Raw genomic sequence first — 18,694 nt, 5'->3', positions numbered from 1 at the left:
AAATAGAGGAGATTAATTGATAAGAAGGGAGTTGTGGGAGGCGATCATCATGGGTTATTGTCTATATTTATGGAAGTTGTCAATAAAAAGTTAAAAAAGAAAGAAAGAGCCAGGCATGGTTGCACACTCCTTTAATCCCTGCACTCGGGAGGCAGAGGTAGGAGGATCGCTGTGAGTTCCAGGCCACCCTGAGACTACATAGTGAATTCCAGGTCAGCCTGGGCCAAAGTGAGACCCTACCTCAAAAAAAAAAAAAAAAAAAGAAAGAAAGAAAGAAAGAAGGAAGGAAGGAAAGGAAGAAAAGGAAGAAAGAAAAACAAGTATTTCTCAAGCCTAACATGGTGGGACAACTCATATAGACCCAGAAGGTAACTGTTAATTAACAAGATTACTTTAGTATGGAAAATATTCAGGGAAATACTTTAAAATGTTCTGGCTATTTGTCAAAGCAAAATATGTAGTCTCCACATATCCATCATGCATGAAGAACAGCACCTATCAGATTGAGGGAACAAAACCCATAGGCATGTACAAAAGGAGAATTAAATCAGCCCTGAGGCTCCCAAATCAAAGATCTTTAATAGTACAAAGTAAACAACAGAATGCTTTTCCAAGGCCATAAAAAAACAAACATGAATTACAAGTATATTTTATAAAATTTAAAAAATACAGTATCACTTTTCATTCTAGTAGTTATCAAACTTGCATATAGGCTTTTATAAGGGGAATTCATCCCAATTCTTGAGAATTTTCTTTCTCCAGGTGGAAAGCCCTGAAATCCGTATGATTTTCCAAAACAGAGTGGAAAGAGCAGGAGGAAGCTTGTGTTTAACTGACTGGCAGAGAAGGGTCCTCAGGATGCAAGCTATGCTGGCTGACAGCAGATTCACCAGGGACAGGAGGCCCCTGAAGCACCTGCACCAGAGCAACTTCGCTTGGACTCCTGCTCCCAAACTCCACACTTGCAGCTGACAGCAGGCCATTTTCTGAAGGAGAAAGAAGATAAAGTGTTGCATGCTAGCATACAAGATTCTAAAATACTTTATTTGTCACTGCAAGTTCAAGGAACAACAGAATTTGGGAAGAGGCTCTGTAACTCCCTCAAGCATTCTGGAAGTACAGATCCTGCTACAGTGCTAGGGGATGCTCATCTCAGAGCCAGCCATCCCACCTGGCCCACCTGCTCTAGCCATAGCTCTGGCTTAAGGATAAGTATCAGAGCATCTATACCCTTACCCTCTTTGGCCCAGTCAGACCACCAGGTGACTCTTCAATCTACTGCCCTCATCCACCCTCCTGCTCAAGGCCTTCATGGACACTTGTCCTCCTCTCTAGGTCCACAGTCACACTCTAAATTCCACTGGCATCCAGGAGCCTCTACAGTTGAGCCCAAAGGCGGCCTAGTCACCTCCACATCCCAAGAACAGACACTGAGGAAGGGAGGCAGAGAGGGAGGAAAGCTAAGAAGCTTCTCACCTGGCTTGATCTGGTACACTTCTTCCCAGGTGTAGTCAGCAAGGTTCACAGGCTGTGTCACCCAAGGGTCTACAATTAGCTTCTCCAAGGTGGTTCGCTGATCAGGGGCAGGCTGCAGTAGCCCAGATACAAGGCTCATGAGTTCTGGGGACATAAAGACCACAGGTAGGTCCAAGCTGGTATCAAGTAAAACATACTTCAAACCTGAAGATCCTGGGAACCTCACTCCCCAAAAGTTCTCAAAGGACAAGAAGGCAGACAGAAGTCTCAGGGTCCTGGGGGCTGGCCTGGCATGCCCAGGGAAAGACTTCAAGAGTCTACCACTTCCAGAATGAAAGAGCTCAAGATGCAGCTCAACTGAAACTCAGTGTGGTGCTTGCTAACTGCTTGCCTTTGACTGAGGGTGGTCATGAAAGGCGGGAGGAGGAGGTAGTCAATAGGGACATCCCAGATGAGCCCTATAAGGAAGTAGCATGAGCTCTGAGAAGACCCCAACTTTGGATCTGGCTTTGCTTTCTCCAAAAATGTGGGTGTCAGTCAAGACCCCTGAATATCATCATCAGAGATCTGTCTCATGAGTGGAGTGAGAACTGGTGGAGTATTCCCTACAGTGGAAAAGCATGCCACACAAGCCATGGCATCACAGGAACTGGAACTTAGCAAAGCTCTAAAATCTCCTTCAGGATGTGATTTAGTGGGATTATGTCCCTTCCAAATGAGTACTGGAGCATTTGCCCTCCGTGTGACAGCACAGAGAAGGCAGTGAGATAACAGGTCATGAGGGAGGCCCTTCACTGGGCTTAGTGCCCTAAAAGGAAGACAGGTCTATGCTCCCTCTCTCCACCACAAGGACACAGCGAGGAGGTGCCGTCTACAAGCCAGGAGGAGGTCCCTGGCCCAACACTGAATCTACCAGCACCATGACCTTGGACTTCTAGCTCTTGTAACTTAGATGACCATCTGCTGCTTAAAGCCCTGTCTGTGAGATTCTGATGGCAGCCAAAGCTGAACACAATATGGTGTTCCAACCAAGGAAAAGAGGCTAAGGCACAGACTTTCTCATGACGATCTCTGGCTTCTAAAGAAGTGACTGCATTAAAATCACAGGATGCCTGTAGCAGACAGCTTTAGGTTGCTGAACCTCCAGACCAGACATAGTTATGGAGGAAGGGATATTTATTGAAGCTTACAGATCCAGGAAAAGTTCCATAATGGCAGAAGTCAGCTTCACTTCTACAGGTCCAAGCAGAGAGAGAAAGCCACACGCCACACCAGCACCATAAGCAAGCACACTTATAAACTCCAGGCTAAGCTCAAGCACTTAGTGTATCTTTAGACTGGAATTCCAAATCCATTACCGCACCTTATGGATGGACCCTAGCATCCACCCAGTGACACTTCCTCTAGCCAGTTAACTGAAAATCCAAGAAGCTTTGATAAAACTCCTGAGTCTATTAGGTAGCATCTATTCAAACTACCACATGGACTTCCAGCTTTTGTAACTGTGAGATGACCATCTGCTGCTTAAGACCCTGTCTGTGAGATTCTGATGGCAGCCAGAGCTGACCACAATATGAGTTTCCAACCAAGGCAAAGAGGCTAAGGCACAGACTTTCTTCATGAAGATCCCTGTTGCTGCCTGGCTTCTAAGTATGTGACTGTGTTGAAATCACAGGATGCCAGATTGGAAATGGCCCCAGCTGAAACCTGACCACTCTTGCCAGTTCTTTGGGATCCTCATGGGCTCCAGAGTGCCTACTCCAAGATTTGAAAGACTTTCTTGGTCACTAAGCCCATATTCAACTCAATATCTGGTCCTTGTTCTAGATACAAAGCACCACATGGCATCAACATGCTGTCACATACTTCTCAGGGGGCTTACATCAACATGCTGTCACACACTGCTCAGGGGGCTTAACAGTTTCCATGTGAGCTGCTGGGGATCAGATCTCTCCATGCACTGACATTCTACACATAATAAGGTTACTGGCCTAAGTGCCTGATCTTACAAGGGAAGCTATAGAAAAAGATACTGACTGTGAAGTCTAGCACTTATAGGAGGGCTTCTAAAGGGATGCAGATAAAATTAAATTATCATGATGGTTTGAATCATATTCAAATTATTATTATGCTCAGATCAAAGCATGAGAAGGATTTAAAAAAAAAGAAGGGTACATGAGTTTCATCAGTGCAGACAGAGAGAAGACAGAACATGAATTTCATCAGGGCAGACAAAGAGAAGACAGAAACAAGAGCTGTTGGGTTCTCAGGACAGTGGCATCTATTCCCCACCTGTAGCTGGTGCTCACCTTGGGACACCGTGTACGGGGGATGTATGACGGCCTCCATGGTCTCCTCCACCTCACAGAAGGGATTTTCCTCAAAGATCAGTGTATACAGTGTGACACCCAAGGACCACATCTCCAACTCTGGTCCTCTGTAGCTGTGAGGGGCAGAGGATGTTTCAGAGCCTCACTACATTCAATACAAAGCTTGCTAAGCCTGCCCCACCAAGAGTGCTGGGTGTTCCCTAACCCTAGCCATCTAGTGTTCACAGACTGGCATCCTCAAAGTCCATGCAGAACTGCCCCAGAGTGGAGAATCCTCCACATGACTTGGGGAGGGAAGGCTTCCTGTAGGTAGGGAAGGCAGAGGCACAGTGAGTCACCACTCAGCCTCACTAGGAATCACAGGCAACATCAGAACAGGGTGGTAATGTACTCTTCAGAAAGACAGTATAGTGACAGGAGAAGGGTGCTCAAAGTCAAGACAAGTGGGAAGAAACACAGAAGAACAAAGTGTGGTTACAGCTGTGGGGACAAAGAATGAGTGGTTCGATGGAAAGGGAATACTAGGAACTGGGCCAACTGAAGGACTGAGTCTAAAAAAGGTGTTTCCATGCTCTCCTCATACCAGCTGTCAGCTACACCAAGCAGGCTGCAGGCTGACCCCTGTGGTAGAAAGTTGTGAAAATGAGGAAGAAACACTCTTCCTAAGGACAGGCTCTGGAATCAGAACTCAAAAAGCCTTTTTCCAGGTAAGAAGGGGGAAAACATGGGGTGTACAAGGAGACTCATAAGACAAGGCTGTAAGCAGGACTGGTACTCAACATCTGAAAAGAAGGAGCAGAGGGCAAAAGGCACACTGAGATTGGCAGAGCAGAAGCTGTGAGCTATGTGAGGCTGAGGAATGCAACAGAAGCTCCATGGCCACCGTGGGGAATCACCAGCCACAGAATGCAATTGCAGGAGAATATATGTGTAGTTTCTCTTCAAGAGCACCAACAATTCAGCCACCATAGGATGAACTGGAGCCGAGTACTCACCAGCAACAGGGGCAGTCAAATCAGATATGATGAGAAAATCTCTTTATTATGTGCAACAAGAGATAGAGGGAAAGAGAAAGAGAATGAGAATGAGCACACCAGGACCTCCTGCCACTACAAACAAACTCAGATATATGTGCCACTTTGTGCGTCTGGCTTTATGTGGGTACTGGGAAATCAAACCTGAGCTGTCAGCCCCCCTGAAGAGAAATTCTATCCCCCTTCAACATCTCTCATTGTGATTGCTCCAGAAGGGAAGTTACTTGGCTTCCTCCTCTCTAACTCCTACTCGTACCACCCACTCCCCCACCCCCAGACATACAAAAACACCATGCTCTACTGCTGGCACAAAGCTCACTCAATCATGCTGGCCCACCATAGCATGGACAAGGTTGTAGCAGGCCAAGGTGCTGAGCTATAAGAATTGGAGTGAGCTGCCTGGAACCTTGTTACTTCCTGACTTTGACTTAAAGAGTACCCTGAGTAGACAATGACTTGGGCCTGGATCATTCCTCCTGTTGTTAAGAGTTTCTCATGTGAGCCTGGGGTACAACACAGGGAACATAGTATTTGAGTGCCAGACTCTGACTCAATGAGACCATGCATGTCTGGTGACCCTACACAGAGCCAGAACATTCTGTCCTTCTGAACACCCACTCTTTTGTTGGGACACATAATAACATGCTTCTCAAAATTTATGCACGTGGAGCTGGTCATGGTGGCGCACGCTTTTAATCCTAGCACTTGGGAGGCAGAGATAGGAGGATCACCATGAGTTCGAGGCCACCCTGAGACTCCATAGTGAATTCCAGGACAGGCTGGGCTAGAGTGAGACCCTACCTCAAAAAACAAAAACAACAACAACAACAAAAAAAATTTATGCAGGTGGAAGAAGACCCCATGGTGGGCGTCTGACCTAGGAGTTGGAATACACAGTCACCTTGGTTTGTTCATAGCTGAGACCATAATCCCTACATAAATGAATAGCAAAAACCTGTAACAATTGCCACTCAGGCCCCAAACACAAGGGCAACACCATAATTTCAACTTTTTGTCCTTTGCAAGTTCCCTGAGAGAAGCCCCTTCTGGCCAGGCTCCTGAAGCCCACAGGTTCCCCAACTACAGGGCAGCAAACTCCACCCCAAAGCTTGCTTCTTTTGGGCTCACACTTGCTCCATGTCCAAGGGTTCGGTTGTTGATTCCTCATGGTCCCTCTTGCTACTGATTTCCTATGTAGCCAGCCCAACAAAATCATCGAAATAATGATTATTTCTGCCACTAAAATAAACAAACCAAGCTAAAGAGTCTTCTGTGTCCCCTTAGCTGTACTTCATGGCTTCACCGTGCTTGACAGTTTACTTTGTCTTTCTCATTTAATTGAAATCATTTAGGACCTTCCTCTTTATCTTTTATATTTTTGTTTCTTTTTCACTTTAACTTTTTTATTGATAGCTTCCATAATTATAGACAATAAGCCATGACAAATTTCCTCCCTACCCCTACTTTCCCCCTCACAAATCCATTCTCCATCATATCCCCTCCCCCTTTCAATTAGTCTCTCCTTTAATTTGACGTCATCATCTTTTTCTCCTATTATGAGGGTCTTATGTAGGTATTAGTAGGCACTGTGAGGTCATGGGTATCAAGGCAAATTTCTGTCTGGACAGTTGCATTGTAGGGAGTGGTACCCTTCCTTCGACTCTTACATTCTTTCTGCCACCTCTTCCACAAGGGACCCTGAGTCGTGGAAGATGTGATAAAGATGTCTCAGTGCTGAATCTTTTTTTTTTTTTTTTTTTGAGGTAGGGTCTCTCTCCCTCTCTCTCTGTTCTCTCTCCCTCTCTCACCCAGGCTGACCTGAAATTCAATTCTGTAGTCTCAGGCTGGCCTCAAACTTGCAGTGATCCTCCTATCTCTGTCTCCCAAGGGCTAGGATTAAAGGCATGTGCCACCACACCCAGCTGAGTCGTTTTTTTTTTTTAATGTTTTTGAGGTAGGGTCTCACTCTAGCCCAGGCTGACCTGGAACTCACTCTTGTTCCAGGATGGCCTCGAACTCACAGTGATCCTCCTACCTCTGCCTCCCAAGTGCAGGGATTAAAGGCGTGTACCACCACACCTAGACCTTTTATATTTTCCTTTTTCTTTCTTCTTCTTGTTTTTTGTTTTGTTTTTTTGAGGTAGGGTCTCACTTTAGCTCAGGCTGACCTGGAATTCACTCTGTAGTCTCAGGGTAGCCTTGAACTCACAGTGATCCTCCTACCTATGCCTCCCGAGTGCTGGGATTAAAGGAGTGTGTCACCACGGCTCGTTCCTACTTTTTAACTTTCTATTATATCAAATTCCAAACTCAATCAAAAATTAAAGCTGGGCTGGAGGAATGACTTAGTGGTTAAGGCATGTGCCTGAAAAACCAAGGGACCCAGGTTCAATTCCCCAGAACCCATGTAAGCTAGATGCATAAAGTAGTACATGCATCTGGAGTTCGTTTACCAGTGGCTGAAGGCCCTGAAGCACCCATCCTCTCTAGTATGTCTGTCTGTCTATCTATCTATCTACTTCTCTCTCAAATAAATAAATAAAAATTAAAAATTAATTTAAAAGAAAGTGGAAGCTTCCCGCCCACCTTTTTTCCAAAACATTGACCTTCATCACCCAGGGAAGCAAAAAATGCAAGCATTTCCCCCTAAATTTGCACCAGTCATGGAGCCTAACGGAAGAGGAAAGAAGAGGGTGCATTTTAGGAGCATGTAATACATACGGATTTCCCATGAGAACTTCCGGTGCACAGTACTCAATTGTTCCACAGAAAGTATAAAATAATTTTCCCCTTTCCAAGTAAGCAGCTGAGCCAAAATCTATCAATTTAATAGTGAAGTCCTCAGCGATCACAATGTTTTCATCCTTGATGTCCCTATGAATGATGCCTTTAGAGCGCAGGTATCTCACCGCTGACACCAGCTGGAACCAAAGGCCACAGAAGACTTCAAAATGCAGTCCAATGTTAGGAAGAAAAAAGAAAAAAAGGAAAATAGACATTCTCTGATGCATAATTCTCAATGCTGGAGATGTGATTCAACATCAACACAAGGTTAAGCAGTACTAAATGGGAGCATCACTGTGTCTAGCACAGGTTAACCAGTGAAACAAATGACTGATTTATGAGGTCTCTGTAGCTATGGATGAAACCACCCCAGCAGACAATCCCCTGCCCCGTGATTATCTTGGAACAAAGAGAGGCTACCAAGCCAGTATTAAGAGACACATGGCCAATGAATGATGACTGAGGGTCAGTATCAAGTGGAAGGTGTCCATGCACAAACACACTCAGTTCAAGGGAAGGAAAGTGCCTTGCCCAGAGTTCAGGTAGAAGTTCATGGTCAAGCAGGAAAAGATATTTCCCTGCTGCAGGGCTCTGGCAGCTTGTCAAGAACCCATGTAAAGGGCTGGAGGGAAGGCTTAGCAGTTAAGGTGTTTGCCTGCAAAGCCAAAGGACCCTGGTTCAATTCCCCAGGACCCACGTTAGCCAGATGCACAAGGGAGCACACGCATCTGGAATTCATTTGCAGTGGCTGGAGGCACTGGCATGACCGTTCTCTCTCTCTCTCTCTAATAAATAAATAATATTTTTACAAAAAACATGTAAAAATGCCAGGCATAGTAGTATGGGCTTGTAATCCCAGTACTGGGGAAGAGAAGACAGATGCATTTCTAGGACTTGCTGGCCAGCCAGTCTAGTCTAATTGGTGAACTCCAATCCAATAAGAGAGGTCTGGGGATATAGCTCAGTGGTGAAGAAGTTGCACAGTATGTGGAAGGCCCTGAATTCAATCTCTAGCACTGAGGGAAAAAATAAGTAGATAGTGTTCTCAAGGACCAATACCCAAGGTTGTCCTTTGGCCTCTACATGCATGTATGTGCTCACACAGCACACATACCTACAAACATAGAAACATACACACTTTATATAAAAAAGAAAAATAAGGGGAGGGAGGGAATTACCATGGCATATATTTTATAATCATGGAAAATGTTAATAAAAATTTTTAAAAAAAAAGTAGGGGCTAGAGAGATGGCTTAGAAGTTTAAGGCATTTGCCTACAAAGCCAAAGGACTCTGGTTCAATTCCCCAGGACCCATGTAAGCCATGCTCAAGGGGGCACATGTGTCTGGAGTTCATTTGCAGTGACTGAAGGCCCTGGCATGCCCATTCTCTCTCTCATACACAAATAAATAAAATAAAATATTTTTAATTAAATTTAAAAAAAAAGAAAAATAAATGGATATTTACAAATACATGCATGTAATGATACATGTCTGTATACTTACATATACATACTTATATGCACACATGTATTCATGCACCTAGACATATACATGTCAGCACCCAGTCAGGAAACAGAAGCCAATTTTTTTTTTTTTTCCCCAGAGAGGGTCTCAATATATAGCTCAGGCTGGCCTCAAAGTTGATCTTCCTGCCTCAGCGTCTGAGGTGTTGGGACTGCAGGCATGTACCACCACAATCAGCCAGAAACCACATTTAAACTAGAATGGAAAGTCTCACTTAGACTAACTTGTGTAGAACCAACAGAAGCCATCCTTCTTGGAGGTCCAGCTTGGCTCTGTGCCCACATAGCTGTCCATGGGGCTGTTCCATGGACAGAAGAACTACATACACATAAACTCCTGCTCAGGAGATAAGAGAAAAAATGCTGATAACAACTGCTTATATATATAATAGGCTTATGTAAAATTGTACAGCCCACATAAATGTGTATTTAAAATGGGACTACAGGGCTGTTATTGTTGTTTTTTGTAAAAAAAAAAAATTGAATCACAAAACACTACAGTTATCACAAGGCGTGGTGGTGCATGCCTTTAATCCCAGCACTCAAGAGGCAGAGAAAGGAGGATCGCTGTGGGTTCAAAGCACCCTGAGACTACATAGTTAATTCCAGGTCAGCCTAGACCAGAGTGAGACCCTACCTCGAAACCCGCCCCCCCAAAAAAAAGCCACTATAGTTACCTGTGTCGTAAATGCCAGAACTGACAACTGAAGGAGCAGCTTTTAACAAGTGACAAGTTATTATATGCCATTAAAGTTTCAAAAGAACAGATCTTTACTACTAATTAAAATAAATGATTTTCCAATACCAGAACAGGGAGAAAGAGAAACAACATTCTCTTGATATAACCATGATGCCCGAGAAGCTTTTAGAAATTTAGTAGCTTCTGGTAGTTTATAACTCTTGAGGAAAAAAAAATGCTAATTTAGCCAGGCATGGTGGCACACACCTTTGATCCCAGCACTCAAGAGGCGGAAGTAGAAGGAACTCTGTGAGTTCGAGGCCACCCTGAGACTACATAGTGAATTCCAGGTCAGCCAGAGCTAGAGTGAGACCCTGCCTTGAAAAAAAAAAAAAGAAAAGAAAAAGCTAACTGATGGAAGTTGTCATTAGGAATAATAGCATTTTCCCACTAGCAATCAAAGGACAAATGTGGGGTGGACATGCAGCTTAGTAGTAGAGGACTTGACTAGCAAGCACAAGGCCCTACGTCTGGTCTCCAACACTAGTGCGGCAGTGTGGAGGCAAATCTGAATGGCCCACACAGCCCTGCTGGTACTTTTCCATCCTTCTCAGGGAACCAGAAACACCTAGGGTAGAACCCCTGCCTTCCCATAGCGCACAGGAAGAGGTCCTATCTCTGCCCTCCCCCTTCTCAGTTGTCTTCCAGTCTTGCTGATCACTCTCCCATTCCTACAAAGTAACTAGTGAGCAAAGGCTCACACGTGCACAAGCATAAAATAGATCAAGATAAATTCTGCAGCATAGAATTGTCTAAAGTGCAATCTCTGCCAATTAATTAATGCATGCAGGCTACCTTAGGCACTTGGATGTAATCCTAGCAGCCTTTTCATGTAGATACAGTAGTGATCTCTACTGCACACATGAGGATGGGGCTATAGACAATAGTGGGGTCATAAATTCAGATCAAAGGAACATAGCTCACAGTCCAGCATGATGACATTGTTGGTTAATGATTGTAGTTTGTATAGAAACACTGTATACATACAAATAAGCCTTAATCACTAAACATACTTACCTGATCATTCCTTGTAACCTCACCCTCTCTACTTCAACCATAGAAATCTCTTTACAAAGTATTTATCTTACCCTGTAAACCTCAAGGCTGAATGCTAATACAGGCTAAAAAAAGACAGCCTAATTCATGCCACTGGTCCTTGCAGCCATTGGGCTCAATCACACAAGCCCACCCCCACCCCACACACCCACTCTCACTTGTCGAAAGATGTAGCTTGCCAGGGGCTCATCCAGGTTGGGATGGTGGTCAATGAAGGCAAAGAGGTCCAGGCCAGAGCCATGCTTCTCCATCACAAGCTGGAAGAACCCTTGGTTTTCAAATATATCCAGTACCTGGAAAAAGAAACGACAAAGTCCAGCTCTGTTGAAATTCCTCCAGTCAAGTCAGGGTGTCACAAGCAGGAAACTGCCACCCACCTTAATGATATTTGGGTGCTCCATCTTGGAGAGAATTGCAATCTCTAAAGTAACTTTTCCAAGTTTGGGGTCCTCAATCCAACAATCCTCCAAAATTTTCTCCTTCTTAATAAACTTTACCACCACCTACAAGGGAGGACAGAAGTAACCAGAACTCATCCTCCAGAGTATTTGACACCTGGGCCTATTACTAGCTTGTAGTACCCTTACTCTCAGAGCCCCAAGGATACAGGAAAATAATGTAACAAGCCCTTGCTGCAAGAGGAAAGACAAGAGGAAGTAGCAGCTTACTAGGAACACTAAGACTCTGTCCTATCATGTACATACCAGGACAGACCAGAATCCCAGGAGGTACTGAGGAGCCATGGCTAATGCTGGAAAGGGGGCCCCAGAGATGTTAGCACAGGTGTTCCTACAAAACCCCACATCACCTCAGTTCCTGAGTACTATATAACCTAACCAGGAGAATAAAGTAAGAAGCCTGAGAAGTAGAAAAGACAGACATGTACCAACCCTGACTCTGAGGCTAATCGAGCAAGTTTTACAAGCCTAATGGATGTAATAAGCATGAGAAACATGGCATGGCAACAGTAAGTCACTGTCAGTTACATATGCAATGGAACAAAGACTAATCATAAAGAAGCAAATGCTGGACCAAAAAATGGCTCAGTGGTTAAAAGTGCTTGCTTGCAAAGCCTGCCAGCCCAGGTTCAATTTCCCGGTCTAACATAAAGACAGATGCACAAAGTGGGGGATACACTGGATGGCATGTCCATACACACATACTCTCATCATTTTCTCTCTCTCTTTTCCATCCCCTCTCCCTCCCTCCCTCTCTCTCTCTCCTCTCTCTCTCTCTCTCTCTGCTTGGTCTCAAATACACTGAAAAAAAAATTTTAAGTACTACTTTAAAAATAAAAAAGAGGACTGGAGAGATGGCTTAGCGGTTAAGGTGCTTACCTGCAAAGCCAAAGGATCCAGGTTCAATTCCCCAGGACCCACGTTAAGCCAGATGCACAAGGGGGCACATGCTTCTGGAGTTCAACTGCAGTGGCTGGAGGCCCTGGTATGCCAATCCTCTCTCTCTCTCTCTCTCTCTCTCTCTCTCTCTCTGTATCTTTATCTCTCTCTCTCTCTCTCTCTCTCTCTCTCTCTCATAAAAAGAAAAAGGCCAGTCAGTTGGGCTTGCCTCAAAAAAAAAAGAGAGTAGCTGTAGGAAACTTCTTCAATACACAACCGTTTCCCATGGAGAGAAGAGGTAGGGTTGGCTACTAACATGCAAGCAAAAGAAGCAGACAACTTGTAAAGACAATTATGAGGGAAGCCACCAAAACTTGCCAAGTGACAGATGAAACAGAATATAGGAAAATGAAGTAGAAGCAAGGCTGTGGCTCCAAGGAACTGAGAAGTAGCTGCATTGCCCAAGAAGGGAGAAGGCAATCATCAGGTGCTATTTCAGACATTATCAGCAGATGCCTGTTGCCTGTCCACCTACACAGAGCAAGCAGGCAGGAGTGGCCATGCATGCCTTGAGTGAGTTTCAGAAAACAAAGGAGAGAACTGAGAAAAGCCAAAGAATGTTGACTTTTAAAGTAAAGAATGCTTTAAGCATTCAGGTCAAAATCTTATTAAGTAGCTGGGCATAGTGGTGCATGTCTTTAATCCCAGCATTCTGGAGGCAGAGTGGGGAGGATCACCATGAGTTCGAAGCCACACTGAAACTATATAGTGAATTCCAGGTCAGCCTGGGCTATAGCAAGACCCTACCTTGAAAAACCAAAAAAAAAAAAATCTTATTCCTTACCAGGCAAGAATAAAGAATACATGCATACACACCTAAATACATCTTGATGAATTTTAAAAATTCAAGAGGTTAAAAAAATATATGGGTTGGGCTGGAGAGATGACTTAGTGGTTAAATGCTTGCCTGTGAAGCCTAAGGACCCTGGTTCGAGCCTTGAATCCCTAGTAACCACGCAAGTCAGATGCACAAGGTGACACATGCATTTGGAGTTTGTTTGCAGTGGCTGGAGGCCCTGGTATGCACATTATCTCTCTCTTTCTCTCTCTGCCTCTTTCTCTCTGTCTCTCTCAAATAAAGAAAGAAAAATAAACAAAAAATATGGGTTGTTTCAAAATATTGACGGGTGGGCTGGAAAAATGTCTTAGCAGTTAAGGTGCTTGTCTGCAAACCCAATGGCTGGAGGCCCTGGTGCATCCATTCTCTCCCCCCCCTTTCAAATACATTAAAATAAAAAAATTAAAAATACAAAATGTTGATAGGTGACAACAAAAATAGGTATAAAAAGTTCTGAAAAGATGCTGGGTATGGTATACATGCCATTTATCCCAGCACTCAAGAGGCTGAGGCAGGAGGATCAGACAAGGATCACCATGAGTTTAAGGCCAGCCAGACTATAGAGTGAGTTCCAGGTCAGCTTAAGCTACAGGGCACTCTATATTGGGGGGAAAAAATCTAAAAAGAATTTCTGGCCGGGCGTGGTGGCACTCACCTTTAATCCTAGCACTTGGGAGGCAGAGGTAGGAGGATCACCATGAGTTCAAGGCCACCCTGAGACTACATAGTAAATTTCAGGGCAGCCTTGGCTAGAATGAGACCCTACCTCGAAAAAACAAACAAACAACAAAAAAATAACTTCTGTTAAGACTGAGAACATAATATTCATGTATCCTTCCAAGAAAAACAATGGTAAGAAATATACCCTAGCAAGTAAAAAAATAAACACAGAAAACAAAGAAACTAGACAGAAGAACAATAGAGAGGATGCTGAAGAGATAGCTCAATGGGTTAAAAGCACTTGCTGCACAAGCAGGGCCCGAGTTCAATTTCTAGCACCCACACATGGGTGTATATATGTCTGCCTGTAACCTTAGTCCTGGGGGACAGACAGAAGAATCTCTGGAGCTCATTGGTTAAATAGTCTGACGAAACAGAAGCTCTAGGTGTATTCACTGTACCCAGACGGACGTCTGCACACAGCAAAGTGAACTCCCAACCCAGTTGGAAGCTACAGCCAGAGAACCTGGGTAGATTCTGAGAGTGTTGGTTGGTTAGCTGGCTTCTTTGGTGGGAAACTGTTTTATCTAGTTGCTTCTAGCCTAAGTTTGGTTTTAAACATGAGGTTGCATTATCCATGAAGTGTACAAGCCCTATGAACAGCCTGGATTAGAGGGAGACTCTACCTCGAAAAACAAAAAAGGTTAAGTCCTAGATTTAGGAGAGAAGGCTCAGCAATTAAGGTGTTTGAATGCAAACCCTAAGGACTCAGGTTCAATTCCCTAGTACCCATGTAAAGCCAGATGCCTAAGGTGGCACATGCGTCTGAAGTTCATTTGCTGTGGCTAGAGGCTCTAGCACTTCCATTCTCTTTCTCTCCCAAATAAATAAAACATTAAAAAACAAAAACAAAAAAACCTCTCTCTCAAACAAACAAATAAAAACAGATCAGGGTAACCCGAGTGGAGCCATTTCCCCAGAAAGTCAGAGTACCTCCTTGTTTTTCTCCTTTTCCACTGCAGTCCACACAAAGCCAAAGGCCCCACTGCCAAGTGGGCTAAGAGTGCTGTACTTACGGGAGTACTCGCCCTCATAGGCTGCCAGCCCCTCCAGCTCTGCAGATGTCAGGGGATCCTCAAACCAGGGCTTGGCTCTGAGCATCTATGAACACAAAGGCCAGAAGGATTATAGGTCTCTAATAGTGCACTGCCCTTGTCCATGCTGTTCCTTCCTGTGCCCACAGGGGATCTGGTCTGAAAGCCTTTCCTCTCCCCCTGGAGCCCTCCAGCAGCATATACCTGATCCAAACTAGCACCTGTGTTTAAACTTATCTACACTCTACAACATACCCAGGGCATGCACAGAGCTAAAGTCCTACATCTGCTGAATACTTAGGATTTTAGAAGACAGTGTTTAAAAGTCACAAATAAACCCTACATCCATCCCCAGCAAAAAGGGCAGCAGTGCCAACTAGAAAATCTGTAGCACAAAAAAATAAAAGTAAATAGAGGCCTGAGTTGACCACAGATACCAACCTCCCCAAGGCTGGACCCACAAAGCTCAGGCATTGAGTGAGTGGAGCTGGGCAGACTGGCAAGAAGCAGGCGAGTCCTCGTGGCTGAGTCTCGGTGGCTGTGCAGTAGGTCCTTTACCAGCCAGCAGCAGAACAGGGTTGCAGAGCCCTGAAGCTCCACCCGCTTCACTTCAAACTGTACACCTAAAGGGCAAGAAGGAGAGATACTGCTCCACTGACTCCTCTGCTGACCTTAATCCCCAGAAAAGCAAGAATGGCCCAGGCCACAGGACAGGTGGCTCCCTGGCTTATAGAAGCAGGAGAAAAATCATCATGGCTGTCCCTGAGCCAGGTGCAAGGAAGCCACCACCACACAATGCAGGGCAGCCAGAAGCCAAGGGACACCCTTCATAGAATAGCAGACCACCCCATCTCAGAAAAGCCGGGACAGAGCAGAGATGCTCTGCTTTCACGTGATGTGAAAATGAATGGCTTGCTGGGCATGGTAGTGCATGCCTTTAATCCCAGCACTTGAGTTCAAGGCCAGTTGCCTCAAAAAAACCAAAGAACCATGTATCCAGGGCTGAAGAAATGACTTAGTAGTTAAGACACTTGCCTATGAAGCTTAAGGACCCAGGTTTGATTCCCCAGTACCCACATAAAACCGATGCACAAGGTGGTGTGTACACTAGAATTAGTTTAGTTTCCAGAGACCTTGGCACACCCATTCCCTCCCTGCCCTCATATAAATATTTTTTAAAACCATACACCCAGATACATGCCCTAGTTATATATAGCCACATTAAATTTAAACATTTACACACTTCTACCCTCATAAAGTGCATATATTTTTGTATTTTGGTACCAGTACTTTTACATAGCACCCTAGGTGTACACCAAAACAAATGCATCTTTTTTTTTTTGGTGAGGAGTTTTCTGTTGATGTTATTTTTTCTAATTTATACTCTATATTATCATCCAAACTTTTTTTTTGTTTTTGTTTTTGTTTTTGTTTTTCGAGGTAGGGTCTAACTCTGGCCCAGGCTGACCTGGAAGGCCCAAGCTGACCTGGAATTCACTATACAGTCTCAGGGTGGCCTCGAACTCATGGTGATCCTACCTTTGCCCTCAAGAGCTGGGATTAAAGGAGTGTGCCACCACGCCTGGCTCTCCCATCCAAACTTTAACAAAACTATCCAAAGGTGAAACCCCCTTAAGGTTTCAGGATGAGGATGGCCTGTCCCCAGCTCCCTGATGCACGGTGCAATGGGGGCAGATAACCTTCCCAGGGACAGAGACATACTCAGCCGCAAGCCATCTCGGTGGTAGCAGCTTCCCGAGTAGGTCCCCTCTTGAATCTCCCGCTTTAGGCTAGCAGCCCCAAGGTTCACAGGGGTTGAAGTGACCTGGGCATTCAGCCTGGGCTCCTCTGCTGATGGGTGCATATCCTTGGGGCCACTGTCTGGTGTGGGTAGCTCACAGCCTGGGCTTTCTAAGTCACTAGCTTCATAGCATTCAGAGGACACCAAAGAAATCTCAGATGGTTCTACTCGATCATGTTCTGCACAACTTTCCTGGCACTGTTGGCCTTTGCCGAGGTCAGAATAGGTGCCAGTCAGAAGCAACAGTTCTCGGTCACCTAGAATATCTGAACTCTGCCTGTGGAGACCACCTACATCTAAATCAGAGCCCACCATCGAAGGAGAAGGTGTGCCGCCAAGTTCAGATGTGGCACAGGAACAATTTGATGAAGTTTGGTCTGCCCGGTCATTGAGAAATAGTTCCCTGAGGTCCCATGAGAAAGAACTCATGTCGGCCTCCTGGGCCTCCACTGCCTCGACACCAGGGAGGTCAGTGGCCAAGGCATAACAGGCTGAGGAGCTGCCTGAATGGCTGCCATGCAGGTCTCTGCCTCCCAGATCACAGAAGGACACAGGAGTAGTGAATGGTGGGTGCTCTGCTGGGACAAGCTCCATATAGGAGATACCCAGAGTTCCCGCAAAGCTTGACTTAGACAGCTGCTCCTTAATCAAGCAGGTTTGCAGTTCTTCTCGGTCATTTCTCACTCCTGACCATGGCTCATCTAGAGTGGGTGTTCCAAGAAAGACACATCCCATTCCAGAGGAACTGGGGGCCAAGCCCTCACTTCGCTTTTGCAAGATCCACTCACTCCTGTAATGAGGACAGTGTGTTAAGAGTCCCCCGCCTGCTAGCTGCCCTGTGGTTTGGGGCTCAGGTATGGCGACATCAGCCCAGGGGTTAGGACTGCTGACACCCATCAATTTCAGCTGAGCATCTTGATGCAGGGTACAAGCGCCCATGCTGCTGCTCTTATCCTCAGCTGGGGCCAGAGGCTCAGAGGCCTCAAGTGAAGCAAAATCCATTGTTTCCGATGTGCTTTCTCCTAAGAGAGCCTGCCTGGAGTTTTCTGCTACTACAGGATCCTCCTTCTCCAAGAGACTGATGTGCTGGTCTGTTAGCAATGGCTGTTTGTTGTGGGCTGGTGGGCTTTCTTCCTTGGTGTCTCTCTGGCCCTTGAGCAACCATCCTCTGTGGGTTGGTGAGCTTTCTTCTGAGATATTTTCCTGGTTCTCAGACAATAACTCTTCGTTTGGGACTGGCAAGTTGCCTTTAGGAGTGTCTGGCTGGTTCTTAGACAGTAACCGACCACCATGGGTTGGTAGACTTTCCTCCGGGGTATTTTGCTGGTCCGTGGACAAGGACTGCTCATTGTGCACTGGGGGGCTTCTCTCTGAGATACTATCCACCCTGGGGATAGAAGTGCACACAGCACAGTCACTAGTGGCAACAGACAAGATCGCATCAACTTTCTCTCTAGTAGAGACAAGTCAAAGTACTTAACACATTTTTTCTAAGTTTTTAAAATTTTTTACTTATTTGCAAGCAGAGAAAGATAAGAGAAAGACAAAGAATGGGTATGGCAGGGCCTCCAACCACTGCAAACAAACTCCAGACACATGTACCCCTTGTGCATTTGGCTTATTTGGGTCTTGGAAAATCAAACCTGGGTCCTTTGGCTTTGCAAGCAAATGCCTTCAACTCTAAGCTATCTTTCCAGGGCTCCCTTTAAAAAAATTTTTTAATTAATTTATTTATTTGCAAGCAGAGAGAGAGAGGAGAGACAGAGAAAGAATGGGCACACCAGGGCCTCCAGCCACTGCAAACAAACTCCAGACACTTGTGCACATGGCTTACATGGGTCCTGGGGAATTGAACCTGGGTCCTTGGCTTTGCAGGCAAATGCCTTAACTGCTAAGCCATCTCTCCACCCCCCCTTTTATTTTTTACTTTTTTTGTTTATTTTTATTTATTTGAGAGCAA

The 18,694-nt window shown here is 45.1% G+C and overlaps 1 protein-coding gene across 3 annotated transcripts in view; it reads right to left on the bottom strand.

Annotated features, from left to right (window-relative positions):
- Positions 1 to 560: 560 nt before the first annotated feature.
- The window catches only part of Pask (PAS domain containing serine/threonine kinase), a 43,949-nt gene continuing 25,815 nt past the window's right edge, over positions 561 to 18,694 (bottom strand). Inside the window, exons 10-18 of one of the 3 annotated variants that reach the window (XM_004667819.2) lie at positions 16,656 to 18,121; positions 15,375 to 15,556; positions 14,833 to 15,000; positions 11,322 to 11,447; positions 11,103 to 11,237; positions 7,562 to 7,761; positions 3,786 to 3,919; positions 1,477 to 1,620; positions 561 to 986 (exon numbers count right to left, since the gene is read on the bottom strand). In XM_004667819.2, the coding sequence (XP_004667876.2) occupies positions 829 to 986; positions 1,477 to 1,620; positions 3,786 to 3,919; positions 7,562 to 7,761; positions 11,103 to 11,237; positions 11,322 to 11,447; positions 14,833 to 15,000; positions 15,375 to 15,556; positions 16,656 to 18,121 (2,713 nt within the window). In that variant the 3' untranslated portion in view covers positions 561 to 828. Of the gene's footprint in view, positions 987 to 1,476; positions 1,621 to 3,785; positions 3,920 to 7,561; positions 7,785 to 11,102; positions 11,238 to 11,321; positions 11,448 to 14,832; positions 15,001 to 15,374; positions 15,557 to 16,655; positions 18,122 to 18,694 lie in introns of those variants that run through there. The other 2 variants (XR_006636735.1, XM_045146677.1) reach the window with 2 other exon arrangements.

This window comes from Jaculus jaculus, chromosome 4, assembly GCF_020740685.1.
Source record: "Jaculus jaculus isolate mJacJac1 chromosome 4, mJacJac1.mat.Y.cur, whole genome shotgun sequence".
Classification (NCBI taxonomy): domain Eukaryota; kingdom Metazoa; phylum Chordata; class Mammalia; order Rodentia; family Dipodidae; genus Jaculus; species Jaculus jaculus.
The sequence above is the reverse complement of the archived record's forward strand: the minus strand, read 5'-3'. Positions and strand labels throughout refer to the sequence as shown.